Below are 21,372 nucleotides of genomic sequence, written 5' to 3' on the forward strand. Positions count from 1 at the left end.
CGCCTCCTTATGAGAGCTCAAAATCTCTCGTGGAAGCGCCATCCAACCAAAATGCAAATATATGGGAAACTACCACCTGTGTCATCTCCTGTGAAGGTAGGAGAGTCCAGTTTGCTGGACATTGTTGTAGAGCTGAAAAAGAAGTCATTTCTACTCTTCTCCTCTGGAAGCCATCTACTCGCAATACCAGAGGGCGCACACTCTCCTACCCTGATGTAATCTCCAGGGATACAGGCATCCAGCAACAGGACCTCCGTAATGCTATGATGGACCGTGAAGTCTGGCGTAACATAGTAAATTCCATGGTCTCGACCACGGTCGAACAATGATGATGAATGAAAAGCTTCCATCTTGGATGACGTCCATGTGATATATAAAGAAGTAAGCCAAGTTAGTCTGGCCAAACCTCCACACCACTGACCACAGCCAGAAATGTCTAGTATCAAGTTGTATTGACATAAAGTGAAAAAAAAAAAAAAATCATTCAACAAGTTTGAACCAATCAAAACCTTCGTCACAGACACTGCTTGCCAAAGGCTCACACCACCACCCTCCTTTCTTTTCCTCTCACTTATACACTTCCTTTTATGGTATTGTTAAAAAAAAAAATTGCTATTCTCTTCAAACAGATACAAAAATATTTAAAACATATGCAACAAAAAGCTTGGCTGTCAGGTAAGAAGTTTGCTTATCAACCACACAGTTCCAGGTTCAGTCCCACTGCATGGCATCTTGGACAAGTGTCTTCTACTTTAGCTTCGGGTCAACTAAAGTCTTGAAGCTGTGGCCAAGCTGGGGCACCACCTTGAAGAAATTTTAGTCAAATGAATCTGCATCAGTACTTTTTTTTTAAAGCCTGGGATTTATTCTATCAGTCTCTTTTACCAAACCACTAAGTTACAGGGATGTAAACACACCAACACTGTTTGTCAAGCAGTGAAGGGAGGACAATCACATACACACATAAATATAACAAGCTTCTTTTGGTTTCCATCTACTAAATCCACTCACAAAGCTTGGGTCAGCTCCAGGCTATAGTAGAAAACACTTGCCTAAGGTACCTCGCAGTAGGACAGATCCTGGAACCATGTGGTTGGGAAGCAAGCTTCTTACCACACAGCCACACCTGCACCTATATATAATGTGTGTGTGTGTGTGCATGTTCATTCCCTATCACTGCTTGTCAACCAGTGTTGGTTTGTTTTCACCCCCCATAACTTAGCAGTTCAGCAAAAGAGAACGAGAGAACAAGTATAAGACGTTAAAAAAAAGTCAGTAGTACGGCCAATTCATTTGACTAAAACCCTTCAAGGCAGTGCCCCAGCATGGCCACAGTCCAATGAGTGAAACAAGCAAAAGATTAAAAAATAAAACTGTAAATATTGGAGGGGTGACAGGGACATTTTTTTTGTTTTTCTGTTTGAAATTTTTTTATTTCCCCCACCCCACCCGACCCACCCACACACCAATTTCAAAAATAGACAGACATTATTAACAATTTCATAATAATAATTTCTTTTTCTTTTTTATTTCAATTTTATTTTATTCGTGGCATTATTTAATACAATGTTTATGGATGACATAAAAATGGTTCCTTGGTTCCATGGTCCCTGACTCCAACGATAACATTTTTGTTTCTTTGTTTTTCTTCTGCCTCCTCCTCCTCCTCCTCCTTCATTACTATCATTATTATTATTATTAATATTATTATTATTATTATTATTACAGGGTGTGGGGTTGAGGAGACAAACCAAGGTAAACAATAAATATAGGAGAAAGAGAGGGAGCACAATGGGGAAAAAGATGGTTGATTATACGGAGGGGTACAAGCCGTGGTGTAGCATGGGTAGGGCCACAGGGGTGATTGCTCTGGGCACAAAACTTTTAAAAAAAAACAGTTAAAGTAGTAATAATAAATAAAAGATAGTGTACCCTTCCTGCCATAGTAGCCTTGACCCCACAAAGTGGTGGCAGCCCAAGTTACAGCAATGGGCAGAAGGGAGGTCTTGGAAAGGTTGAGAAAAACCTTGAGTTTGTTTGGTTAAGGAAAAATATTGTAAATAAATATAAATGAGCAAACAAGGGCAGTTTATTAAGGGTGAGAGATGAAGGGAGCAGGATGTGAGAGGGCTGAATGGATGGATGGACAGATAGAAGATGAGATGGACACAATAAGGCAAGGGGGTGATGGAATGGATACAACAAGACAAGGGGGTGATGAGATGGATGCAATAGAACAAGGGGGGATGGGACGGACATAATAGGACAAGGGATGATGGAATGGACACAATAGGACAAGGGACAGATGGAATGGACACAACAGAAAGGGTGATGGGATGAACACAATAGGACAAGGGGTTAAATGGTCCAATAGGACAAATGGAGTGATGAGATGGACATAATAGGACAAGGAGTGATTGAATGGACACAATAGGACAAGGGAGTGGTGGGATAGACATAAAAGGACAAGGGGTGATGGAATTGACACAATAGGACAAGGGGGTGGGATGGACACAATAGGACAAGGGGTTAAATGGTCACAATAGGACAAATGGAGTGATGAGATGGACATAATAGGACAAGGAGTGATTGAATGGACACAATAGGACAAGGGAGTGGTGGGATAGACAAAAGGACAAGGGGTGATGGAATTGACACAAGAGGACAAGGGTAGTGATAGAATGGATGATGGAATGCACACAATAAGACAAGGGGTGATGGATGGACACAATAGGACAAGGGCTTGAATGAATGGTCACAATAGGACAAAGAGGCTAATGAGATGGGCACAATAGGACAAGGGGATGATGGAATAGACATAATAGGACAAGGAGTGATGGAATGGAATGAGAGGGGCACAGTGGGAATAGGGGATGAAAGGATGAGGTGGAATGAATGCAGTTGGACAATGGGGGGTGATAGAATGGAATGAAATGATACAATAGGATTAAGGGACGATGAGATGAAATGAATGCAATAGAATGGAGGAGGGTGATAGAATGGAACGAAAGGATACAATAGGATTAAGGGACGATGAGATGAAATGAATGCAATAGAATGGAGGAGGGTGATAGAATGGAACGAAAGGATACAATAGGATTAAGGGACGATGAGATGAAATGAATGCAATAGAATGGAGGAGGGTGATGGAATGGAATGGATTGAAAAGGGACAATGGAATTAAGGTACGTTAGGATGGAATAGAATGAATAACCCATGCTAGCATGGAAAGCGGACGTTAAACGATGATGATGATGATGGGACAATGGGGTGATATAGAGACAGTGATGTGTCAAGGCAGAATTTACTTGAATCAATGAGGGCCAAAGATGAAGGCATTTGATGGTGACCCCCACTATATTCTGGATATGGATGGTGGTAAGAAAGTGCCATAATAGTACAGGAATAACCACAATGTAAGGGTGGGGGCGGGGCAGGTTTAGGACTGTAGCAACAACAACAGCAACGTGTACATGTTCAAAAGTCAGAGATTTGCTCGTCGTTACGGTTGAAAGACAAAAATTTATAAAATATAATGGGATTCATTACGTGAATGAATATATTAATAAATAAACACAAATTAATTAGCAGAGAGAGTAGGAGGAAGGAAGTAAAGAGAGGAGTAAAGGAGGAGGGTAAGAGAGAAAGGAAGTAATGGAAAGTAAACAGCGAGGAAGAAAGATCAATCTATCTGCTGTTTTGCTCCTCCTCCTCTCATACATATTCTCACTCCTCCTCTTACACTATCTCTCACTCTCGTTTTCTTTGTCACTGTCTTTTTCTCACCTTCTGTCACCATTTCACTCTCTCTTCCTCTCACTCATGGAAACTAAATCCTTGTCTGTCTGTCTGTCTCTTATTCACACACACACACACACACACACTCTTCTCTCTCATTTGTCTTTCACAGACTGTTTTCTCCTTCTTCCCTTCCTCACTGTCTCCCTCTCTTTCACGCCTCCTTCACCTACCTCCCACTCTCCCTCAATTTCTCTTGCAAACAATGTCTTTTTTACAATAAGAACTTCTCAAGAGAAGGATAAGTGAGAGTAAGTACATATATGTGTGTGTGTGTGTGTGTGTGTGTGTGTGTGTGAAGGCATATGGTCTAGGGGTTAGGATGCTGCACTCAGGATCATGAGATCATGGGTTCGATCCCCAGACAGGACAGCACATTCTGTTTTTCAGCAAAACACTTCCTTTCCCATTGTTTGAGTTCATTCAACTGTAAATAGGCAGCCCTGCAACAGACAAGTCTTCCGATCAGGAGGGATGTTGGCCCACTCGCTTAGCCAGTGAGATGGCATTATTCAAAAGCTAAGGCAGCGAGCTGGCAGAAACGTTAGCACGCCAGGCAAAATGCTTAACAGTATTTTGTCTGTCTTTACGTTCTGAGTTCAAATTCCACCGCGGTCGACTTTACCTTTATCAACTTTTGGGGTTGATAAATTAAGTACCAGTTGCGCAGGCCTACTGACTTCTCTTACTTAATTTTTGCTTCTTCACCACCTTGTAGTTCCTTGGAACAACACTGACCACTTCGATGTGTTTAGTGTCCAATACTATGATGGTGACATCGTCCATATATGCAAACACAGACTTTCTGTACACTAGTCCTTATGTGATGCCCCATGAAACTTCTAACTTCTACAATTGAGACTCTAGATTCAGTACATATGGAAGAGGAGAAAAGGGGCACTCTTCATGGACCAATTGCATGATACTGCGATATTTGTTCTGTATGTCCCTCTCTACCCACTTAAACACACACCCACAGGGGGCTTTTCCTTTTTCTTGTTATTTCTTGTCTGGCAAGTTACTTGGCAACCCCACAAGTGCCGGTGACATGAAAAAAAAAAAAGCACCCAGTCCACACAGTCAAGTGGTTGGCATTAGGAAGGGCATCTAGCCATAGAAACCAAGCCAAAGCTGACACTGGAGCACAATACAGCCCTGTGGCTTGCTGGATCCTGTCAAACTGTCCAACCCATGCCAGCGTGAAAAACGTATATTGGACCTTTAGCATTCAAATTATTCTGTCAAACGTAATGCTTATGTATTCATATTATTTTGAGTTAATACAGCACAATTTCATAGATTCTTGAGACTTCAATGATGTAAATGTATGATTTTTAGAATAATATTTTGGGGTGGGTGTGAGAGGTTATATCTGGCCAGTTTGAACATAAAACAGAATATTTTGGGCCCAATGTGGCTGGTTTAAATTCCAAAGGGTTAAATACTGATGAGGCGGAGGAGGAGAAGGAAAGAAAGAAAGAAAGGCTAAGTTGCCTGTGATGGTATTTGAACTCAGAATGGAGATGGAGGCAGTAATTAAATCTAGAAAGGAATTAAGTCCAGGAGCCTCCCACTTCTACCATTCCACTGTCTTAATTACAAAAACGATGTCTATGATATGTAGACGAAGATGTGGTTGACTATGTTTGATACCCAGGTATATTTTTTGACTGTTGTTATTTACTGCATCCACCCCTAACAGCTTGCTGTTGTTGCTGATGCAAAGAAATGTAAATTAATGGGTAGTTGGTTGGGTGGATAGTTATTTACAGAGTGATGTAAATGCAGGTCTAGGTGGGTGGAGGGGAGTGAGAGAGTTGTAGAGGTGTGTGAGGGACCATAAGCCTTACGCTTGTTCCTGTGCTCCTCGTCTTCACCCCCAACCACCATCCCACCCCACCGGATACTCCTGCTGTCTCACATGTCATCTGATCTTACAGAACCCCACCTGAAGCCCTCGGTGAGTGAATCTAACATGGAGGTGGAATTGGCCGCACTGGAAGACTCTGCGATGCTGTACGCATGGAAGAACATATTTCGGACACAGGCCAACCGGCTGGATCGAGATGGTACGTTCTCTTCAGATCTGAAATCAAACCAAAGTGAAATAAATAAATAAATTAATTAATTAATTGATTAATAAAGGAATACAGAGATCATCATTATCATCTGTATCCAGTCTTTGTATGTGGTGGTGGTGGTGGTGGTGGTGACAGAGATGGTGTTGGTGGTGATAGAGATGGTGATGGTAGTGATAATGGTGGTTGTGGTGGTGGTGGTGATGGTGGTAGTGATGGTGGTAGTGATGGTGGTAGTGATGGTGGTAGTGATGGTGGTGGTGCTGATGGTGATAGCGATGATGGTGGTAGTGATGGTTGTGGTGGTGGTGATGGTGGTGATGATGATGGGGTGTATGCTAATGAGAGCGTGTTTGGGGTGTGGTGCGAGCAGAAAAGCCATGTTATTTAACCCTTCAGATTATTCTGTCAAATGTAATGCATATTCATTCACATTGTTTTGAATTAATCATGTATTATCTCATACCTTCAAGATTTCAATGATGTGGTTGTTTACATTTAGAATAACATTGCAGGTAAGGTGTGAAAGGCTTGATCTAGGTTGGTTTCAGCATAAAACAGATAGAATATTTGGGCCAGATATGGCCAGGTTAAAGCTGTGAACACACAAAGACTAACCTGTTGATATGGGTCCACAAGTGATGGAAATGATTCCAGCAGTAACAGGGGTGGGATGGGGGAATGAGGACTTCATTTCAGAGCAAGTGTAACATGTCCGAGGAGTGGAACAACTTCAGCTGGGTTCAAAGGCATATGGTTCTAAGGGATTGTGTTCCATCTACCTTCCACACCATTCCCATGACAGAAGAGTAAGTGAAAGGGCACATTTATGTATATATATATATACATATGTAAGAGACATATCCAGAGTAATATATATATATATAGAATATAGGGGTGGGACTGGCTCCCATGCCATTGGCATGTAAAAACCACCATCCAAACGTGGCCGATGCTAGTACCCGCTGACTGGCTCTTGTGCTGGTGGCACACAAAAAGCACTATCCGAACGTGATCGATACCAGGTCCGCCTGACTGGCTCTTGTGCTGGTGGCATGTAAAAAGCACCCACTACACTCTCAGAGTAGTTGGCATTAGGAAGGGCATCCAGCTGTAGAAACATTGACAGATCAGATTGGAGCTTGGTGCAGCCTTCTGGCTTGCCAGCCTTCAGTCAAACCGTCCAACCCATGCCAGCATGGAAAGCAGACGTTAAATGATGATGATGATGATGATATATATATATATATATATATATAATATATATATATATATATATATATATATATATATATATATATATATATAAATATGTAAGAGAAAACAAATGCTGTTGATGATAATGGCAGTGATGATGGTGATGATAATGATGATGGTGATGCTACTACTGATGATTGTGGTGGTGGTGGTGGTGGTGGTGACAGAGATGGTGTTGGTGGTGATAGAGATGGTGATGGTAGTGATAATGGTGGTTGTGGTGGTGGTGATGGTGGTAGTGATGGTGGTAGTGATGGTGGTAGTGATGGTGTGGTGCTGATGGTGATAGCGATGATGGTGGTAGTGATGGTTGTGGTGGTGGTGATGGTGGTGATGATGATGGGGTGTATGCTAATGAGAGCGTGTTTGGGGTGTGGTGCGAGCAGAAAAGCCATGTTATTTAACCCTTCAGATTATTCTGTCAAATGTAATGCATATTCATTCACATTGTTTTGAATTAATCATGTATTATCTCATACCTTCAAGATTTCAATGATGTGGTTGTTTACATTAGAATAACATTGCAGGTAAGGTGTGAAAGGCTTGATCTAGGTTGGTTTCAGCATAAAACAGATAGAATATTTGGGCCAGATATGGCCAGGTTAAAGCTGTGAACACACAAAGACTAACCTGTTGATATGGGTCCACAAGTGATGGAAATGATTCCAGCAGTAACAGGGGTGGGATGGGGGAATGAGGACTTCATTTCAGAGCAAGTGTAACATGTCCGAGGAGTGGAACAACTTCAGCTGGGTTCAAAGGCATATGGTTCTAAGGGATTGTGTTCCATCTACCTTCCACACCATTCCCATGACAGAAGAGTAAGTGAAAGGGCACATTTATGTATATATATATATACATATGTAAGAGACATATCCAGAGTAAATATATATATATATAGAATATAGGGGTGGGACTGGCTCCCATGCCATTGGCATGTAAAAACCACCATCCAAACGTGGCCGATGCTAGTACCCGCTGACTGGCTCTTGTGCTGGTGGCACATAAAAAGCACTATCCGAACGTGATCGATACCAGGTCCGCCTGACTGGCTCTTGTGCTGGTGGCATGTAAAAAGCACCCACTACACTCTCAGAGTAGTTGGCATTAGGAAGGGCATCCAGCTGTAGAAACATTGACAGATCAGATTGGAGCTTGGTGCAGCCTTCTGGCTTGCCAGCCTTCAGTCAAACCGTCCAACCCATGCCAGCATGGAAAGCAGACGTTAAATGATGATGATGATGATGATATATATATATATATATATATATATAATATATATATATATATATATTATATATATATATAAATATGTAAGAGAAAACAAATGCTGTTGATGATAATGGCAGTGATGATGGTGATGATAATGATGATGGTGATGCTACTACTGATGATTGTGGTGGTGGTGGTGGTTGTGGTGGCGGTGATGAAAATGATGATGGTAGTGATGTCGATAATGATGATAACAATGACGTGCTAAAGTGCACTTACAGAGAATGCGTTAGAGTTGCAGGAGATGATATATGCGCCGAATGTGCAGGTGAAGAAAACCATCCAGGTGTGTAATGTTTTACGGAGCCCAGGTGATTGGGAGAGGAGGCAGTTTTCTCGTTAGCGATGTCGATGTTTCTGGCGGCACTCATTGATGAATCAGAATCTCCTGAACCCAAAGAACTGAGACCACACTGAGCGAGCTTTCGCTGTAGTTGTTGGCAATGTAGGTTGTCAGCTGTCGAAGAGGTACTCGTACCAGTTTCAGCGGCAGTATTAGGCACCTTATGATGAATGTACGCGGCACTCTGGGTACTAGTGAAAAGAAAGCAGACACCTCAGTGAATGAGAATATATTTAGAAATGCTTTTCATTTTTTTTTAAACACCAAATTAACGCAAGTTATAAGCAAAAATGTAAAACGATGGTTTGTATTATTAATTTGTATTTCAATATTTCAGGATGAGATGGTGGCGAGCTAGCAGAAATGTTAACATGCCCTCCCACAAAATTTTGGGGTTCAATAAATTAAGTACCAGTTGCGTACTGGGGTCGATGTAATCGACTGGCCCTTACCCAAAATGTTTCAGGCCTTGTGCCTAGAATAGAAAAGAATATTTCAGGGTGAGGACCCCTTCTTCAAGAAATCTCTACCCTGTAGTATACACATTACAGAATAGAGAAGTCAGCTCACAATACCATATCTTTGAACATTTCCTGAAAAAGGGCTCTTAAACTCAAAATATTGAAATACAAGGTAAACGTATGAATTAGCAACTTGTATTATTTCTTATAACTCACATTGTTTTAGCTTTTAAAAAAAATTACAATCATTTATATATATTTAGATGTTTTAATAAGTGTTAATTTAGAAATAAATTAGGAAATGTAGATAGAAATAAAACATTATGACTCAACAACATTACTATCTGTGGGTATATAACTAGTACAGTGGTCAAGGGGTTAGGGTGTTGTGCACATGAACATAAGATCATGGTTTTGTTTCTGGGATCAAACAGTGCATTCATTCCTTGAGCAAAGCTTCTGTGCATTTAAAAACTATTTATATATATATATATATATATATATATATATATACACAGGGTGTCCCAGAAGTTGCACACCATCCTGGTTTTTTTAAAAGAATACACCCTTATTGATTTCAAAAACACTTTATTGAAATTAATCGTAACAAATGCTCAAATTGAGCACCCTTTACAATAAGACATGCAGAAAAAAATGTAATAAAATAAAATGCTTTAATTATTTTACATGAAAACCAGAATGGTGCGCGACTTCTGGGACACCCTGTATATATATCTTTTTTTTTTTTAACAGAAGTAAAAAGGTGACTCAGGGTCACTCTGTGCATTGGCACTTATCAAAGTACTGATAAGTGCCAATACACAAAACTCTCAGACCTTGACTCACTGTTTCTTCTGCCAAATATTAATAAAAATATACATATACTCATATTTTGAGTTCTATTTTTCCTGTTTGCATCGACATGCATATATATATATATATCAAAAGGATGTGTTATAATACTATTCCACATATACAAAAACTACCATACAAACAATCCAACATGCCTCCATCATCAGCTGTCCCACGGATATCACTATGGTTTCGACACCTGGGCAGTACCACTAAAATAACAAACATACCAAAGAAACCACAACTTTCAAACACATTTACCCTATGTACAACAGTATCGGTAAATAATAATAATAATATATATATATATATATATATATAATATTGTTTTACATCTATTTTTCCATGTTTGTGTGGGTGAGACATATTGACGTTTCTACACCATTTCTAGAAATGGTGTATATATTGAAAGTAATTTGAATAAATACACTCTGATAATATCTACTGGGTCAATCAATCTGTTAGAAATAGCACCAAATATCCCTTATATCACTCTTCAGATTGCTAGAGCAATCAGTGAGCAAGACAACTGGTCATAGTGCCGGGATCCAGCATACACTGTGAATAGGGATGTGAGGTCTCTTTAGTCCTATCTTGTTGAGGACTTGTCCCCTAATGAAGGTGCCACGAGGAAGTATATCTAGTACACACTCCTATATATAAAGTGGTTGAATATAGGAAGGGCATCCTGCAATCGGAACCATGCCAAATACACATACAAGCACCAGTCTGTGAGAGAAGTAGCAACCAAGTAAGAAATGGTTGGAACCATGGCGACCCCATCCAATTCATGCCTGCATGGAAAGTAGATGTTTTATGATGATGATGACAATGATGGCTATCTTATGAATAAAGATAAAATATCAGGTTGGAGAATGTGATCCTATTGTATCTGAAAACATAAATGGGGATAGTCATGACCAAATTGGTTTTTAATCCTAGGTCCCTGCTTACTAAATTAGGCCCATACTGGAGCTAAGCAACACTACATAAGACAGTTTGACGTGTATTCTAGAGGGTGTGTGTCACTGTTGACAGAGTATCATATCAAGAATAAACGTTACTTACTCCTCTGAAAGGAAGATCTGTGCTCCAGATGGGCTTGTAGACATGGAAGATGAAGAATATGAACCAGGGAGTAAATTGGAATCTGTTACCGTCACTTCGCCATTCTCTTTATTACCTGATGGTAGACAACATTTAGATTTATTCAAAATGGTTAATCAAATAGTTTGTTTAAAATACATTATCATTTCAATCATATTCTATCTCCCTCTCCACCTTCTCCTTTCTGGGTTTGTTGTCCTGGGTTGTATGGAGCTACAAAGTTTGAAATGACTATAACAAAGATATTTGTGGAACTGACGGTGATAGTCATGTGGTTAAGAGATTTGATTCACAACCACCAGGGCCTAGGTTCAATCTTGCTGTGCCACAACTTTGACAAATATGTTCTGTTGCTGTAGAGATGGAGAGTCAATCAGAGCCTTGAAATTTGGTAGACTGGAACAGTGGAGAAGCCCTTCAAGTGAAGATATATATATATATATATATATATATATACATACACATATATATCGTTGATATCATAAGACTTTATAAACTTTAGGGAATATGAAATAATTCTTTTGGGAACAGGATCTCAAAGCACATATAAAGTTATAAATAATCTTTTCTACTAAAGGCACACGGCCTGAAAGTTTGAGGGAACAGGTTAGTTGTTGACATCAACATCAGTACATAACTGGTACTTATTTTATCAACCCAGAAAAGATGAAAAGCAAAGTCAACCGCAGTGGAATTTGAACTCAGAACTTGAAGACAAAATGCCAATTAAGCCTTTTGTCCAGCATGCTAATGATTCTGCCAGATAAAGCTATAAATAATAGCACACATATTTGTGGGTATATTGAATAAAAAATATCTTGTAGGATTTGGTTCCATTCTGGTTGTGTCCCTTTACTTCCCTGTTGACTTTTGCCTAAAATGAATACCTAACAATGTATTTCTTCCTCATCTTTCAGCTTCTCTTTACAACATAAGCCATCAAAATATATACCTTTGAAGTCTTCTTGTCAAACTATTTCCAACATCTTCCAGTTCAATCTGTATCTTTTTCGTTTCTACCTCCAGTTCTTGCTTGCATCCGGTTCTTTGTCTTCTCGCTTCAATCTCCTATTTGGAAGGTCTTTGACCAGAGGACATTATCGCTCTGAGATTGAGGGGCCGTCCTTACTTGGGCCAGGTGGCTTTGATTTGCTCTCTATTGCTGTCTTCAAGCCACAAGAAATACTAACCCCACATCAGAAGACCAAGTTCATATTAAGCAGCCTTTTCACTGGGTTACATGTACAACAAGCATTAGATGTCATTCCTTGTATCCCATAGAGATGTATGCTGGGAAACAAAGTTCAGGAGTTGACATACTAACTAAAATCTTTAAATGCAGGGCTTCAGCACCATCCCCGTCCAATTATTAAAGCTAGCAAAAGAATATAAAATATTTTCCAAATCATAATTCCACAAGACAGTGGATATGAGATGGCATTACCTGCACTATTTTCATTCTTGTTTTCCTGTGAAAATTCGGTTATTTCTACAACCAATTCCTTCTCTAGTTCTTTCTCCGGTTCCTTCTCTGCACTCCCTTCATTATTATGAAACACCGAATCCAAAAAGTCAGCCTTCGTATCTTCAGGAAATGCTTGAGACGATGGCCTGGATGTATTGTTACTTTTCCGTTTACTTCCACTGAAATTAGAAGAGGAAAAAATATTTGTGGTGTTAATCTCTAAAGCAGCATTTCTCCACCGGGGATTCCTGGAACCCTAGAGTTCTGCGTGAAAGAGTGAGATAAGCTAATGCTAATTACATGATCATAATATTACTATACATGCACAATATATTATTGGTTATTGTAATCTTGTGTAATATAAACATCAACCTATTATGTTATCAAAAAGATATAACAACCATATATATATATATATATATATATATATTGATAAAAATGGTAAGACAACAAAAGAAAGAAAGAGACCTCGATATTACGTAAATAGAGGAATTTATCTGTAAATGTAATATGTGACAATTATTCGGTAGCCATGATAAAACTCCGAGTTTTGGATGCCAAGGTGGAAATCCACTCCGCCATCTCTTCAGTTATCCAGCCATATATTTACTCCATGAACTATGATGAAAATATATGAGAAAGATATGGTATATGATTCTTTTTATGCAGGGGTTCCTTGAGACATGTAATTTATTTTAAGGGTTATGCAAGGGTAAAAAGGTTGAGAAACACTGCTCTAAAGTGATGATACATCCTAGATATTAGGACCATCTGGCAGTATATTATTTAGGGAAGGAAGAGAGGAAGGGGTTCAGGCATGTAAATATGTCCCTTTTATCCATGCTGGTCCAGGTTGAATGGTTTGACAAGAACTAATGTACCCAAGGGTTCAACCAGGTTCTATGTCTGCTTTGGCATGGTTTGTACAAGTGAATGCCCTTCCTAATGCCAACCACTTAAGAGAGTATACTGGATGCTTTTTACATGGCACCATCACCAGTGAGGTCAGCAAATAACCACAAAATAAGACCCTTATACTGAATGGGGTATAGACTAAAGGAATAAGGAACTATGATATGTTGCTGAAGAGGAGAATACATGGCTTGCCCACCTGGGAAGTGAGCGAGAGATAGTCTTCATCATATTTTCTATATATTTGACATTGGTAACAATGCCCCAGCATGGGCACAGCCAGTTGTACTAAACCAGTAAAAGAGAATACAAGAGATATATGTCTGACTAAAGCAGAAAAATGTTACTTACCCAGAATAAACTGAGAAATCATCAGAAGTTATAAATTTCAAAAAATGGAAGCAAAATCGAAAAATCTGAAATTTAAAAATCAAAAAATAGGCTTCAACAAGTTATGAATTCATGTTGTTCATTAACTTCAGTTTACGTTAACAATTAAAAACACTTGATTTAGAGCTACATGTATAAGAAGGGCACTTAGCAACAATATATCTATATATATATATATATATAATAATAAATATTAGGGAATAAATCCAAACTTACAGGGAAAAATCAGATTTAGGATTGAATCCAATTTTATAGTAAAGTATTATATTATATTAAATTAGAGACAAAACCACTATTAGGCAAATCATACAATGAAAAACTTAAGCCAATATATAAGATTATTTAATTTATATTATTTAAATATATAACAAAATTATCATTAAAAAAATATAATTAATATATCACTACGATCGTTTCATTGTTTAAACCTCGCCAAGATAAATATTTAAACCACCTGATGAATGACTGTGAATCGAAAATTTAAAGAAATGAACAGCCATGAAACGATCGTAGTGATATATTAATTATATTTTTTTAATAATAATTTTGTTATATATTTAAATAATATAAATTAAATAATCATATGTATTGGCTTAAGTTTTTCATTGTATGATTTGCCTAATAGTGGTTTTGTCTCTAATTTAATATAATATATATATATATATATATATATATATATATATATATATATATATATAAAGGTTAGTAGAGTTAGAGATTGGAATAACCGTCTAAGGGATAAAATATCCGTTTTATTACCGGTATGATTATCTATGTTAACCCTGGACATACATATGCAAGCATATTATGCTTATTGGGTACAGGCAATAATAAAGATAAACAAAAGTTTATCAGGAATCAAATTTAAATTAAGTAGAAAAGGAGAAATATTGATCAACAACAACTGACATCAATTATTACTTTTTAATTCAAAGTAATCATTGATATAAGCCAATTGTTGTTGATCAATATTTCTCCATTTTCTGTTTACTTTACACACACATACATACATATATATATATATATATAAGACGATAAACATCACCCTTTTCCAGCCTAGCCAGGCTCATGGGCCCGGTTTCTCAGTTTCTGTGGTATATGTGTTCCCCCCAGCTGGACAGGACACCAGTCTATCGCAGCGTTACTCAAGAAACAGGAAGAGAGAGTGAGAGAAAGTTGTGGTGAAAGAGTATAACAGGGGTCTCCACCACCCCCTGCCGGAGCCTCATGGAGCTTTTTAGGTGTTTTCACTCAATGAACACACACAACACCCAGTCTGAGAATCGAAACCGCAATCCTCCGACCATGAATCCACTACCCTAACCACTGGGCCATTGTGCCTCCACATATATATACATACACACACCAAACTCTGGATCTTTAGATTCACATTTGCTATATTCCAGGCAATAAAATCCAAAGCCTCCATTTAACTAAATGAAGAAGCTAATGCAAGCGAAAGGTGTCAACTGGAGGCTGGAGGTAAGCAGTGCCAATACTTCAAAAAACCATTTAGTATAACAATACATTGAATCATGTGAGATGTGTGTTCAACAAATATTCAATAAAAGAATTAATATTGGCAATCCCATACCTCTTCTCCTTTATCGATTCTGTCAGGTAAACAGTGCCTACAATGAAAGACAAAGAAGATATATACAGGAATATTATAATAATAACAATAATCCTCTCTACTTAATTTAGCGATTCCCGAAAAGATGAAAGGCAAAGTCAACCTCAGTGGTATTTGAACTCAGAACCTGCAGATGGATGAAATACCACTAAGCATTTTGCTGGCATGCTATCGATTCTGCCAGCTTGCCATCTTAATAATCATGCAGTACCAAGCAGTGGCTCTCGTGGCTGCTGATCTTAACTGATTGAAAGTGTTATCATGTACATTGTTTTGTCTTGATATAAATGATGGGCTACAGCAAATATTCTGCTCAATACTACAGATTTGCTTGTCAGTTGTTTGACCGTAACCAGTTGAGCATGTCCTTTAGTGGCTGACGATATGTGCATCTCTGATCATGAGCAGAAGTAGTGGGGGAGCATCATAGCCATGTGTTGAAAGGGAATATTTTGGGGTTTGGGTAATTCACCTTTGGAAACATGGGTGTTTCATTCAACATCCTTAAACAACCCTTATTCAGGGACCTTTTGAGTGGGATGGGCTACTCGACCTGAAGAAAATTCTAACTGGGCCCCAGCTGCAAGGTCATGCACTGATTATCATGATACAAGGTCACCATGTCATGCACATACGGTTTTGATGCGTGTACCTGGTGTATCCTTATCAGAAGAGTGGTCATGATGGGTATACTGGACTTCGTATATTTCATCCCAGTGTCACTTTGATGGCATACGCTGCTCTCCCACTAAATAATGATAATAATAATCCTTTTTATAGTAGACACAAGGCCTGACATTTTGTGAGAGGGACCAAATCAATTACTTCAACTCAAATGCTCAACTGATATTTATTTCATCGACCCTGAAAGGATGAGAGGCAAAGTCAACCTCAATGGAATTTCAACTCAGAATGTAAAGGCAGAGAAAATGTCATCAAGTATGCCATCAGTTCTGCCCGTTTGTCACCTTTATAATAATAATGGTTAATAGAAATAATTGAAAGGAGCCAGTGACATAGATTTGGATAATGAAGTTGAAGAGTGATGTACTGAATGTCAATGCAATAAATTCTTGGGTCCTACGTTGCTAACTGTAAGAAGAACTTCTTAACGTGCAAGGGACAAGCCTGGAGTCCCTGTAATGAGCTTCGAAATATCTGCCTATAAAATACTTCAAAGTAAACAAGGCTTGTTTTCTTTAGGGAGTATGTTGAGAGCATTCTTCTCTATGGAACCAAAAGCAAAGACTATCAAGAAGGGGTCACAAGATCACCTTGGTGCACTGTACACCAGGCTTCACAAGAAACCTTGCAAACATGTCATGGAACAAGGACAAACCAAATAGGAGATTAACTGACACATTCCACCGTTCGACATGGAGTAGGGTATGCAGACTACTACTATAATGATGAACACCTGATCATTCCACTACATTTAGGCTGTTGATAATAGACACACAACATTAAATTGAGGATCTACCAAACTCTAATGCAGGACAGAAATTCCTGGCGTGGTGTGACGTGGTGAAACACATTTCAAATGCGTAGGCTTAAAGAAGAAATCCATCTCTCAGTCAGAGAAAGAAAAGGAAAAAATTAGCTGCAATTGTTGTTGTTGTTAAGAAAAAGAGGGAGATAATTCCCTGTCAAGAAGGGAGACAATTTCAATAGACTGAGCCATAGTTTCTGGAGTGAATTTGTCTGAAGGACAGCTTGTCTTTGTCTGTAAGCAAGGGATAACTTTGAACATGATTATGACCCCCAACAGAACTAGTGTAGTTTTGTAAATCCTAGTCCCTACATTACACTGACTTGAGGGCTGAATTGTGACAAAAAAAAAAAACATTTCTCACCCAAACAGATACCAGTCATATGCTATGGTGAGGTAAAGTATCTCTTCTGGCTTAAGGGACTGATGTATGGCACCATCAGCCCACAATGAAAGACGAAGTAAGGAAATATAGAGAGGGGTTCGATCCCATCCAGAGATACAATGGACCAAGATTCCTGAAGACCCTACAAAAGATAAAGAGAGAAAAATAAAACACTGAAACAAAGATATTACATTCATGGATAGTATGACTGTTATTGTTTAACCCTTGGTTAGCAGTAGCCGAACAGGTCAATGGCAAACATATAGTAAATAACAATGCATTATATAAACCATGGTTCTGTCTAATAAATGACCAATATTGTGCACTGTGATATGCAATGGTTTATTATGTAGTGATGCTACTGTGTAGGGTTCGGCGCGCATGCGCAGAATGGGACTACTTCCGGGTGGCCACCGGAAGTCTTCCCCATGCGCATGTGCGGGAAAACATCTCTCGAGCCCGCGAACCTCAAATCTCTCTCTTCGGCTCAAGACAGCACTGCGATCGGTCACGGTTTTCCTGGCTCTGACAGCCACACACCAGCTTCAACCAACTTCAACCAACCTCAACGACCAACACCAGCAGTATCTCAGAGGCTGTCTATTCCCCCATCAGACAACGTACAACCATGAATCAATAAACCAAGTTGTCTGTTCACCTTTAACCTGAGTTTCGTCTGTTTGTTTTCTGCAAGAATTTTGTATGTGACTAGAAAGGATCTCGACACCCTACCAGTGCTTCGATGATAGATCCTTTCACGTTACAATTATATACGAAGCAGTTAACAGAGTAATGTTGCACCCTTCTCCCTTGTCCAGCTTCAAGAATAGATGTCTGGGTATTCTAGTTGAGGTTTGGCTTGAAATTTTTGTAAGTTGTTGGTTGGAAAAAGAGGAACAAAATTGATGGTTTCAGGAAGAAAAGATTGGGTTTATATAATTTCTGCAGAGGAAAATATGTAATTGCTAGAGAAGAAAATACAATGTCTTAAGAAAATATATCTTATTTCTGTCTCTCATATTGACCTTGTACTTTAATCTCAAATATCTCTCTCTCTCTTTCCAGATAGGGAACTATGTATTCACCTCTTAAGAAAGAGGCCTGCTCTTCCCTCCTATCATACTTTTATATCCCTCAATACTGAACCCAACTCAACTGATGGGGATCTTGTCTTGCAAGTACTTGGTGACCTCACCAGTGCTGGTGCCATGAAAAGAAAAAAAATCACCCAGTACATTCTGTGAAGAGGTTGGCATTAGGAAGGGTAACTAGCTATGGAAGCCATGCCAAAGCAGACATTGGAGTTCAGCACAGCTCCTGGGTTCATCTGTTCAGGTCAAACATCTAACCCATGCCAGCATAGAAAAGGAACATAAAATGATGATGATTACAATGGTGGTAGCAGGGGTGATGGTGATCATGATCATGATGGTGATGAAGAAAATATATCTGCAGAAGGAATTATAATATTGCTAGAGGAAAATATATTTCATCCAAAAACAGGACGGGACTCAATGTCTATGTAAGAGAGACTGGAGAATTGGGAAGAAAAGTGTTGAGTAGTGGGTTTTTTTGTTTTTTTTATAAGACAGTCCTATACTTAATGAGACTGTTGTGGACAAATGCCAACATGAATATTTGTAGGTCAGTGCAGGGACGAGGAGGGTAACCAGTAGTCAGATTTGAACACTTGCAACAGTATTATCTCCTGTTCATACAACAAACAGTTGAACAGAAAAGTAGCATTGTGTAAAATGTAGTTGAGTGTGGTGGTGGAGGAGGAAATACAAAATTTGACAGAGAATTAGATGTAAAGGACTAAGAAAAGAGACCCAGTGCAGAGAGGGGCTGTGAGGTTATTATAGAAAAACAGGGATAGAGAAAGAGAGAGAGTAAGAGTGAAGGAGGAAAAGAATGGGAAGCGAAAATAGTTTTACAAACCTTCTCTAATAAGTGATATGAGCAGTTTAAAATAGTTCTTGGTCAACAAAAGTAGATCCCAGTCCTGTAAGGAGAAAATCAAGTTGTTCTCTTAAATAATTTCTATATATATATATATAAAAGGACCAAATGACACATCTTTTTTTTTTGTCTTTTTAGTTATTTTTTTATTGTTTAATGCTTTCTTTTTGTCATGCTCCAGAAATGAAGAATGCAGAGAAGAAGAACTGAATGAAAACAATAGATGGGATTAAAAGGATTTTTGAAGAACAAGATTTATTCAGAGTTACACCTGTTTGGCAAGGGATTTGACCTGATATTGTGTGTTGAAACTAAAACATTGATGTTGTAGTAAAGTCAGGATATTACGGAACCAAATTTAAATACTTTCAACAGAGTGCTATAGACACAGAAGGACAGATCTACCACCCAAAATGTTAGCATTGCACTTACCGTCCAAAATAATAAGCTTACCTCAGGTGGAAGGCTATCACCTGAGGTAGATTTACAGTCCAAGACGTAAGATTTATAACTTAAAAACAGGCCAGTTCCCTTCCCCAAGAAATGTAAAATCCAGACAATTGTGACATACCTTATAGAACTCCCAGTGAACATCAGTTAAAGAATAGAGTTCGTTTGGAATATCTAAAGCAGCATCAATGGAGGGCTAGAGTTAGAAACAAAATTGGGGAAAGGTAAAATAAATACATGAAAACAGGATTGGAGCTACATAGTGAGGAGACAACAATTAGACAAACGTACTATATATACACACATATTCTGAACGCCTTACTTCCCTGGGCATGGATACATTGAAACTCCGACGTCTGGCAGCTGGCTTGGCAGACACCCATAAAATTATTAACCATCTTACAAACAATAACTCTGAGCATCTTTTCAAACTCCACATGTCTAACACCCGTGGTCATGTTTACAAAGTCAGAAAACAGCACAGCTCCCATGACTTTCGGAAACATTTTTTCACGCTAAGAGTTGCTGAAGCATGGAACAAACTGCCGGTATCAGTTGTTAGTTGTCGGAGCACTGCATCCTTCAAAACTTCCATGCTTCCTGAGATTCGCCAACACTACACCTGATTTTCTCCCCTCCATACACACGCAAGCATGTATCTGACTCATACACTGTTCACTTCCCAGACATTTGTACATTACTGCATATGCTTTATATGCACTTTTGACAAGTTGTGGTGCACCTGAGCACTTTATGCAATAATTTCATTATTATTATTATTATATATATATACTTTGAATCATAGGATTATTTCTCAATACAAACATCAAACCAAGATGTTAGATATTAGTATAATAACCTATCCTGCCAGCATTAAGTGACTGATAAATTATCTTGTGGTGATGGTGTATAATACAGTTATAACAGCAGAAACAGTTTAATATAAGATATTGTTTAAGAAGATGGACGCGGAGGAAGATACTCTGTAGTGTAATTTCTAACATGGTCACTGGAAAATGTCTGTTTTTTCCATGCTTGCAAGGGTTAGACAAATATATCAAGGAGGCATTGCTTTTCCACCAGACACCCTTCCTGGCACTGATCCTTACAAGTTTTTCAAGTAAGGGATCTTTTATTCCACACATCTTCGAAGGTATAAAACTAGTAAACAATCTGTTGGCAGAGTAAATGACAAAATGCTGCTGCATTTAGCTCAATGACTTTCAGAGAAGCACCAATGTAAACTAAGGCAAACACACACACACACATATATACATACATACATATATACATGAATATGCATGTTTGTCATTTACTCCGCCAACAGATTATTTACTAGTTTTATGCCTTCAAAGATGTGTGGGATAAAAGATCCCTTGCTTGAAAAATTGTGTGTGTGTATGTGTATGTATATATATATATATATCATCATCATCATCATTTAGCGTCCGTTTTCCATGCTAGCATGGGTTGGACGGTTCAACTGGGGTCTGTGAAGCCAGAAGGCTGCATCAGGCC

At 38.7% G+C, this 21,372-nt stretch overlaps 1 protein-coding gene and 1 long non-coding RNA gene across 2 annotated transcripts in view; one reads left to right on the forward strand and one right to left on the reverse strand.

Moving 5' to 3' along the window:
* Positions 1 to 2,752: 2,752 nt before the first annotated feature.
* LOC118767673 lies at positions 2,753 to 3,181 on the forward strand. Its single transcript, XR_005003588.1, has 2 exons — positions 2,753 to 2,915; positions 3,064 to 3,181. It is a non-coding gene; the product is annotated as an uncharacterized LOC118767673 (long non-coding RNA).
* Positions 3,182 to 5,073: 1,892 nt separating this feature from the next.
* Positions 5,074 to 21,372, reverse strand: part of LOC115223447 (myotubularin-related protein 14) — a 42,744-nt gene continuing 26,445 nt past the window's right edge. Inside the window, exons 10-18 of the mRNA XM_029794004.2 lie at positions 19,976 to 20,050; positions 19,384 to 19,447; positions 17,422 to 17,584; positions 15,530 to 15,566; positions 13,897 to 13,961; positions 12,613 to 12,812; positions 11,130 to 11,244; positions 8,625 to 8,939; positions 5,074 to 5,884 (exon numbers count right to left, since the gene is read on the reverse strand). Of these exons, the coding sequence (XP_029649864.1) occupies positions 5,716 to 5,884; positions 8,625 to 8,939; positions 11,130 to 11,244; positions 12,613 to 12,812; positions 13,897 to 13,961; positions 15,530 to 15,566; positions 17,422 to 17,584; positions 19,384 to 19,447; positions 19,976 to 20,050 (1,203 nt within the window). The 3' untranslated portion in view covers positions 5,074 to 5,715. The remainder of the gene's footprint in view (positions 5,885 to 8,624; positions 8,940 to 11,129; positions 11,245 to 12,612; positions 12,813 to 13,896; positions 13,962 to 15,529; positions 15,567 to 17,421; positions 17,585 to 19,383; positions 19,448 to 19,975; positions 20,051 to 21,372) is intronic.

The sequence above is a fragment of the Octopus sinensis genome, linkage group LG23 (assembly GCF_006345805.1).
Source record: "Octopus sinensis linkage group LG23, ASM634580v1, whole genome shotgun sequence".
NCBI lineage: Eukaryota > Metazoa > Mollusca > Cephalopoda > Octopoda > Octopodidae > Octopus > Octopus sinensis.